At 62.9% G+C, this 8,841-nt stretch overlaps 1 protein-coding gene across 9 annotated transcripts in view; it reads left to right on the top strand.

Annotated features, from left to right (window-relative positions):
* Positions 1-3,886: 3,886 nt before the first annotated feature.
* FGFR3 (fibroblast growth factor receptor 3) overlaps positions 3,887-8,841 on the top strand; it is a 16,987-nt gene continuing 12,032 nt past the window's right edge. For 6 of the 9 annotated variants that reach the window (XM_019658100.1, XM_019658098.1, XM_019658096.1 and 3 more), the window contains exons 1-2: positions 3,888-4,076; positions 4,349-4,559. In XM_019658100.1, the coding sequence (XP_019513645.1) occupies positions 4,451-4,559 (109 nt within the window). In that variant the 5' untranslated portion in view covers positions 3,888-4,076; positions 4,349-4,450. Of the gene's footprint in view, positions 4,077-4,348; positions 4,560-8,841 lie in introns of all 9 variants that reach the window. The other 3 variants (XM_019658092.1, XM_019658093.1, XM_019658091.1) reach the window with 1 other exon arrangement.

Here is an 8,841-nt window from a genome sequence, read left to right as displayed (position 1 = left end):
GGGAGGGGGGTTGTTACTTTGTGAGGGTGAAAAGGGTAACTATTGCATTGTTCTGTACACCTGAAACTAACAATAAAAAAATGTAAAAAACAAAAACAAAAACAAGAAAAACAGCCACAGCCTCTCTCAAATTTGCTGGTTTTTCTTTGGGGACAAGGGATCAGCCCAGCCCAGCTCAGCCATTCCTGACAGGCCCCTCCTCCTCTATCCCGTGGTGGCCTGCCCTGGTCCCAGGGGCCAGCCTCTGTGCCCTGTCACTAGGCTGGGGCAGCAGTGTTTCCAGAAGGTGCAGATGTGCGGATGTGCGTTGGAGCAGGTGAGCTGCCTGGGGGAGATTGAGCAGCCCCCTGGGGTCCCAAGTGCCTCCTGGAAGAGGCAGACTGGGAAAAGAGGACTTGAAGTTCCCTTGGGGCATCAGTGTCCCTGTCCCTCCTCTCAGCCTGGGGCAGGGCAGAGAGGAGCTCCCACCAGCAACACTCTCTCTGGGCCAGGCACTCCTCCAGAGGGAACTGATCAGGGGGCTCCTCTACCCTGGGCTCCGGCCTGGCACTAGCCTTGACGGGCACCTATCAGGCACTGTGGCAGCCACTGCCTGCCAGGTGTGCTGTGGACAGCAGGTGGGAGGTGGATTCAAGTCCACACCACTCTTGGAACTCACTGCACAAGCCCCAGCAAGCTGGGCCGCCTGGCTCTGAGTCACCGACCAGACTGGGCTGGGTTGCCCTCAGCCTCCTGACTCTCTCTCACCTTCACTTGGGAACCCTGTGGGTGTGGGCCTTGGGGAAACGGGTGGGCGTATGGGGGGAGTGGGCAGGCAGGTGTCAACACTGAGGGGGTCTAGCAGTATAGGGGTCTCCCGCTTCAGGGCGGACCACCCCTCAGACCCCTGCGTCACCACACTGGCCCTCAGCGGACTCTCCCCCACCCTCACACCTTGCTCACCTACCTCATCAGGGTAGGTGCCAGGACTCAGCCAGACAATACTGCAAGGGGGCTTGGGGGAAATGCTCTGTCAAGGGGGCTATGATGAAATAGTGGCTACTTGTGGCTTATTTAACGAGATCTACGGACAAGACGGCACCATGAACAGCGGGCCTGCCCCCATGTCAAGGGAAGGCCCGTGACACATACCACCCTCCAGGCAGCATGTTGACACGGGAACAATCACTTAATTTTGTCAATAATAATAACAACAATACTTCAAGCAGTGCCCCCTTCTGGGGGCGAGGGTGGACAAGTGGGTAGCGACTCCCTTGGCACATTGGCAGGGGGCCGTGCCTCGACTCTTTAGAAGCAATTTGGCCAACTCAGCCCAGAGCCACAAAAGTACCTCTGACCTAAATGCCACCAGACAGTGCCACTGGAGAGGCCGAATGCAGAGAACATTTCAGTTTGTGGGCGGGAGCACCAAAGGGACCAGCCAGCACAGGGTGTGTGGAGGGCAGAGTGGGGGCCTCCAGAGGTTTGGTCCACGGCATGTCCCCAGAACCTCACAGTGCAAACTATCTGGGAAAAGGGTCTTTGCAGGTGTCAATAAGGGCAGCTCTTGTGATGAGGGGAGCATCTTGGAGCATCTGGGTGAGCCCCACCTCTGATGACAAGTGTCCTCATAAGTGCTGAAGGCCATGTGACGATGGAGGCAGAGGCTGGAGCAATGTGGCCATAAGCCCAAGGACTCCTGGAGCCCCCAGAGTCTGGAAGGGGCAGGAAGGACCCTCCCCAGAGCTTCCAGAAGGAGCCCAGCCCTGTGACAGCCGGATCTCAGACCTTTGCTTCCGCGACTGCGAAACGAAATTTCAGCCGGTAGTGGTAATCTGTCATAGCAGCCCTGGGAAATGCAGAGGGTCAGCCCAGGCCTATTACTGGAGGAAGAGGGGGCTCGCTACCCCTGCAGGTCTGAGGAAGGGGGAGGGGCAGAAGTGGAAGTGCCCGTCTCCTGCCTCCCTCTGCCGCTACTGGGCATGCCCATTGGCCAATCCCACACAGAAGCTGGAGAGCAAGAGGACCTGTGATACCCCGCGTGGGGTCAGGCTTGTGGGGTCGGGGTGGGATGGGTGGGAGAAGGAACCGGGACGGTGTGTGTGTGTGTGTGTGTGTGTGTGTGTGGCACGTAGAGAACAGCTAGCACAGGCCCACACCCCACCATGGGCACTTCTGCTAAAGTCACAGTCCTGGGGGCAGAAAGCAGAAAGCTACAGAGGGAGGGCTGCTCACCTCTCAGAGACCAGGGGGGTACAGGACACCCTTGGGGGGCCAGGGAGCGGCTGTGGGCACCATCCTGGGAAGAGAGGTGCAGGAGACAACGCAGAGCCCTTCCTGAACCTCAAGTCCTGTGGAAGGCCAGCCCTCAGGTGCTGACAGCTGGCCCCTCCTTCCTGCCCCACCCAGGCTGACTCCTGCCTCATCTGCCAGCTCTTTCCACAAAGGAATGGGGTGGGGGGCATCAAATCCAATACAGCACACCCCCCTCCCCCAGAGGAAGTGGGCCAAGGGGACCAGCAGTCCACATCCATCCTGGCATACTAAGTAACTGATTCAGTAACCGGTTAATAGATTAGAGCAGAATGTGTCACTGTGGCACCTGGGTTGGTATCCTAGGGGGAGGACCTAAACATCAATGGCCTGGGGCCACACACTGGGGGCGCCTGGACAGCCCACTTAGAGTTCAGTGGGCCCCACCCTGTCTGGGGTACATGGTCATGACGAGAGCAGGCAATGACGGCAGCCTGTGGTGTGAGGGCTCCCTGGTGGTGGGGCACTTCTAGGGCCCTGAAGCCTGGCCTCAGAGGCTGGGGGGTCTCCAGGCTGGCTTCTTGCTGCACAGGCAGCACCTGTGATGTGGGTGGCACCAGCAGCCAGTCACAGAGGGGCCTTCATTGCCCATTTTCCTGGTGAGCAAACCGAGTCCCAGAAGCCACAGACAGGGGGGCCAGAGGCACTTGGCTGGGGCCTCTGAACCATGCCCAGGACACACCCGCTCCCCTCTTTGGCTCCTGTAGGCCCTCAACACTCCTGGGCTTGCCTGAAAGTGGGAGAAGAGCCCCCTTGTGCAGTTGTGCACAGAAGCCAGTCACATTGGGTCCTCCCCAGCTCGAGTCTGCACCGCGCTGCAGTGCCCCGGGATTTGGTACACCTCAGGCCAGCTCAGGCTCTGCCACCAGCTCCCCTCGTGGTCCTTCCTCAGAGCCCTAGGGGTGGTCTCCCACTGGGGCCCCCAGCCCTTGCTCTCCATCCTGATGCCTGTCAAGCACCCCATCTGCAAACTCATGTCACCTACAAAAGTGGGATAATGACCCCCTCTGCATGGAACTCAGGCAGCTTAGCTATGTGTGCCACAGGCGCCTAATAAATGCAGCACTAAGCCCACAGCTTCTGGGGTGCCGTCCCCTTGCATTTTGGCCCCAGGCAAACAGGCAGAGCTGCCCTTCACCCCCAGGCCTTTGCACACAGCACCAGCCCCCACACCTGAAGACTGGCTGCTCACACCTCTGGGTACAGCTTGGGTAGCACCTTCTAGGACCTAGAATCTAGGTGAAGCCTCTCAGATCTGATTCACCCACCGAGACCCCACTGGGCCCCCAATCCGCGGCCGGGTTGTAACTGGGACTTCGCGCTGTGCAAACAGAGGCCTGCGCTTGGCCTCCCTGTGCGCCTAGCGGTGCGATCGGAGACCTCACTCGCCTAGCCCTGGCTCCCACGCCCTCGGAGACCGCCCGGCGCCCCCGCCTGGCCCCGCCCCCTCTAATCCCCTCGGCGGGCGGGGACAAGGCCAGCAGCCGCCCCGCCTCCGGACCGCCCCAGGGGAGGGGCGTGTCCCCGCTCCCGAAAGCGCCAGGGCGGGCGGGGCCGGGGGCGGGGCGCGCGCGGGCCGGCCCCCACTGGCTGCAGCGCGCCCGGCAGCCTAGGATCAGTGCGCGGTGGCGGCGGCGGCGCGGGCATCTGGCGCCGCGCGGTCCTTCTCGGCCCGGCGCACCGACGAACCGACGGCAGGAGGGACGGGGCGCAGGCGCTGGACCAGCAAGCAGCGAGCCGAAGCAAGGGCCGCGCGCAGCTAGTTGGGCGCCGGCGGCCGCCAGGTCGGTGCGCGGGGGCCGGGCAGGCGCGGAGGGGTCGAGGCGGGCGCGCGGCGGAGCCAGGGCGCGCGGCGGGCCGGGATCCCGAGCAGTCTCCGGCGAGGCCCGGCCGGGGCGGCGCGGGCTTCCCGCTCTGGAAAGTTTGCGGCCGCCGCCGCCCTGGGAGGGCTCTGCAGCAGCCAGGGAGGGAAGGGGGGAGGAGGGAGGGACCGCGGCGGGAGGAGGCGGTCGGCGCCAGGCGGCCCGGGTAACGAGCTGCCTGCCTCCTCCCGCAGACTCCGGAGCGGCGCCCTCCTCCCGCCGGTGCCAGAGCCGGGCCATGGGGGGCAGCATGCCCACGCGCTCCACCTGAGAAAGCCATCGCCCTTGCCCCCGCGATGGGCGCCCCGGCTTGCGCCCTCGTGTTCTGCGTGGCCGTGGCGGTTGTGGCCGGCGCTGCTTCGGGGCCCCCGGGCGCGGAGCAGCGCGTCGTGCGGAGAGCAGCAGGTAAGGAAGGACCCGACGGGTACAGGAGAGGGGCCTGGGGCCCCGGCAGGCAGAGGCATCGCGGCCGAGGAACGGGTGCCCGGGTGGTGAGGGCCGCCGATCTGAGTGGGCCCGAAGGCGCGTACTGAGTTGGCACCTCGAGGCCAGCGTCCGGGTTTCTGCTGCCCTTCCTCCCCGGGGATCGTGGCCAGAGCTGGCGCGGCAGTTTGTGGGGCGCCTGGAGCCGCAGGGCTACCACCCAGACGCGAGGCTGCGGCGAACTGGGCACGAGGTGGCGTCCTCAGCCCCCGCCCCCGCGCTTCCCTAGTGGGCGCAGTCTGCCCCCAGGCGCCATCGGGAGGGCGTGGGGGCTGCGTCTCCACGATTCCTATTGTTGCTCTGCGGGTTTTGCACTGACGGAAAGTTCCTGTTGTTGGTGCCGTTCCCCCAACCCCTCTCCGTGCCCCAGTTCATGGCTAGCTTCGGCCAAAGCGAGGGACGGGACTTTGGAGGGAGGGTATGAGAGTGCGTCAGCCCGCGCGGCGCGGCCTTTGCCACCCAGCGCCCTGTGTGACGGGGCGATACCTTCTAGTGCCGCCGTACCCCCACCCTGCTCTCATGCCCTGTGGATGAAGGTGTGTTCTCCCCCAGGGGTGCGCGCCGCACGCCAGGGGGGACGCCAGGAGGTGAGAGGGCAGACGTCCGAGGGACGTGGAGCCGCGGACGCCGGCTGGTGGTCAAGGTCCCGCGGGACGTCGAGGGGCTGGAGGAGGGCTCCGCCCGTAGCGCGAGGCCCGCGGAGGGGCGGGGCGCATCTTTGCGCCAGGCCCCGCCCCGCACACGCGCCGCGGCCGTCGAAGTGGAGCGCTCGCCCCCAGCGGGGCCGGACCCGGCGCTCCGGGGGTAGCCGCTCCGCACGCGCGCTGCCAGGCTCCCGGCGGCGGGGCGGAGGCGCGTGGCTCGGCAGGCGGCCACAGGGAGCCCGCCCCTCGGGGACAGCCACCTCCTGGGTGCGGGCGAGGGGGCTGTGCGTACCCTGCCCCCAGCGCGGCGGCCGCGCGGAGGGAGGCCTTCGCCCGGTGAGCTCACGCCCCACCCGGGCGGACCCGAACAGCCGCTCCTTTGTACCTCGGCGCGGCCATAGACGCGTATTGATGGCGGGCGCCGCGGCAGCCTCGCCGGGAGGTGTGAGCGCTGCGGCTGCGGGCGCGCCTGTGCCAGCGAGGCGGCGGCCGCGGGCGGGACACAGGCAGATGGCGGCCCGCCCCTCCCTGCGCCCCCCGCGCCCCTTTCTCCGGCAGCGGCTGCAGCCTCCCAGAACAATGTCATTTTTTTATGAATGAAAGTGGGCCCGGCGCTTGAATGTGCGTGTCATTCAGCGGCGTGACAGAGGCCGTCGGGAGGTCAGCGCGCGCTTTTACGCCTGCTCGGGCGGCCCCCGCTTCCAGGGGCGCCGAATAGGCGGCCGCGGGGGGAGCCCCGCATTAGCATTCGCATTCAGATAAAGATATTACTCCCTACGGCCAGGGAATGTCAACTAGCTCCGGGGGAGGGGGCAGCGGGCGGGGCTCCAGACCCTCTCCCGGACCCCCTGCGGCGCGCGGGGGTAGCGGCCTCCTCCATCCACCTCCCTTCCCGGAACTGGCGATGACTGCGAGGCCACGTCCTGGGACGCAAAGCCTGTGGCGCTCCCACCGGCGGCGGGCTTGGGGCAGAGCGATAGGAAGGACCCCCCAGGGATGCTGGAGGTGGGCGCAGGGCCTTCTCCCTCTGCCACAGCGTTGGCGCACCCACACTCCCGCCCCTGCAGTAGAGCTGGTAAAATACGTAGTGAGTTGATAGGTCAATAAACTTAATCCGGTTCCTTAAAGAGATGGGCCGGGCAGTAAAAATACAAAGGCCTCGTGAAATTTCCAGAGGTCCTGGCTGGCTGGCACTTTCCCAGGAACATAAATTATGGAGTCAGAGCTGGCTGGGGTCAAGGACGGTGGGAAAGGTGTCAGCCCTGGACTGCCCTGGCCACCGCAGGCCCTACCAAGGCAGAGCCCATCTCCATATGAGACCCGTTTGGGTTGGTGAGGGTCTGAGCAGGGTCTCCTACCTGGAAGGGAGGTTGATGGGAGCAGCAGGAGGCTGCCCTTCCTCCCACCCCACCCCACCCCACCCCGCCTGCAGGGGTCTCCTCTGTGCACCATTTCACTATTTCCCGGAAGCCACTGGCTGCAACCTCTCCCACCGCCTCCTCCACCGAGCTGGACTTTGAGCCTCTAGGGCGTCTGGGTGGTTCATTAACCTGGGCTGAGCCCCAGGCTGGACTTATGGCCTCTGAGCCCCTGCACTGAGCCCATGAGCGCCCCCTCCCCCCAGGGCCTCAGGTTCCACTTGGGGCTTATCCACGAAAGATCCATCAGCCTAAGAAAACGCTTTATAAAAGTTTATTTGAGCCAAACTGACAATTGCCGGGAAGCAGAATCTCAACCAATTGAGAAAAGGCTCCAGAGAACGGCAGTTTTGTAGATTATTTTATACATTGGAATCAAAGGAGAAGACGTAAGGGGGTTACATGGAATCCATTGGTGGTAGGTTAAGGGGGTGGGAGAAGCAAAGTGGGGGATCCCAGGGATTGGATAAGAAGTAAAACAGAGACACTTCTTTCACATCGGTGGGTACAGGACAGTTAACAACATTTACAGCACATGGAGATAGTATTCGGGGGACCAGAGAACCAGGAGGGGTTCTGTGGCCTCCTGCTCAGGTGGGAGGTTGTGCCCTGAGGAGTCTCAAAAAGGAAATGACTGACATTTTAAGGTGTGTTATCTTAGATGCACAAGACAATAGATAATTTCAAAGGTAAAGACTGACCTTCGTCAAGGAAGCTACGGGGCCTAGGACCTTACTACCCGCCATGACCCACTTCTAGAGTGTTCAGACTCCTGTGTGGTTACTTTGGTCTCTGGGTTTGTAAGGCCTGCCATGCAGGCCTCGCCTGAGCTTGTCAGCTTTCGTATGTGGCCCCTTTTTGGTCCACATGCCCCATCTGGGGCCTGGAGCACCCCATTTTACAACTGAACCTAGAGAGGAAAGAGGGGTCTCTTTGAGGTGGCACCAGAGCCTGCCCAGGCACCCCAGGCCACACAGGCCTGCGTGACTTACAAGTGAAGGAGCTGGGAGGGGAAGGGGCTGTGGGTGCCCCCCTGGAGCCTGTGTCTCACCCGTCCAGAGGACTGGGAATGGAAGGGCTGTTGGGAGGATTAGGCTGGATAACCCTTGTAAGCCCTCATTACTCTGCCCGGCCACTGGATCCCCCCCCCTCCTTTTTTTTCTAACTTTGTTGGGAAACTTTTCTTCTGAAAAGTTTTCAGAAGAAGTGTCCGGGTGGGGCGCCTCCTCCCTTGGGCTATTTTAAAGCATGTACCTGGCTACAGGTCCTGTACTCCTGAGAGCAGCGGGCCGCCTCCCGCACTGCAGAACCAGCAGCTTTGTTCCTCATCCCACCCGAAACCCCGCAGCCCTTGAGGTGCCAGCTCCAGTGGCCTCCTTTCAGACGGGTCTGAATTTGATGCTTGTTCTCTGGGGTCACCTCCAAGGCCCTCCTGATGGAGTGTCACCTGACTTGGGCAACCCCCACATGCCTGGGGGGGGGCCTCAGTTGTAGTGACCCCAGACTGGGAGCAGGCCCTTCCAAGCAGGCTGGCTCTGGCCGAGGTCTGGTGGACATCAGGGCAGGGAGGGTCTCTTGCCCTCACTGTCACATACTCCAGCACCTTGACTGCTTGTGGTGGTGCCCTGGTCTGCTGGTGGGGTTTTTACCCTGTGCCACAGTGGGTAGATACTGAGGCACGGGTCCAGGGAGCAGCAGAGTCAGGACTCGATGACTGGGAGATGTGCCCGCAGGCCCAGCTCAGCCTCTCCAGGAGGCACTACCCTGGGGCTTAGGCTGCCCTCGGCATGCGGCCTTCTTGTCAAGCTCAGCCCCGCGTGGGGGGTGAGTGCAAAGGTGGATGCAGACATTCTGCCCGTGCACACATGGGTATCTGCTGTGGCATGTAGCACTTTTTGTCCTCTGATGTGTATGGGCGCCAGTGCCTGTCTGGGTTTGGGCAGCCTCTCTTTGTTGATCAAAAGTGACTTCTTCCTGGGGCCACTCTGGGGGTGAGGCCAAGGGCCCCACCACTCCCTAGGTAGAGCCAGACCCTGGCCGTCTTTTTTTTTTTTTTTTTAAAGATTTTATTGGGGAACTGGGGGGGGGGAACAGTGTTGGGGAATTGCGGGTGGGCGTAGCCACCATCCCATGCGGGAGTTG

This window comes from Hipposideros armiger, unplaced genomic scaffold (genome assembly GCF_001890085.2).
Source record: "Hipposideros armiger isolate ML-2016 unplaced genomic scaffold, ASM189008v1 scaffold_282, whole genome shotgun sequence".
Taxonomy (NCBI): domain Eukaryota; kingdom Metazoa; phylum Chordata; class Mammalia; order Chiroptera; family Hipposideridae; genus Hipposideros; species Hipposideros armiger.
The sequence above is the reverse complement of the archived record's forward strand: the minus strand, read 5'-3'. Positions and strand labels throughout refer to the sequence as shown.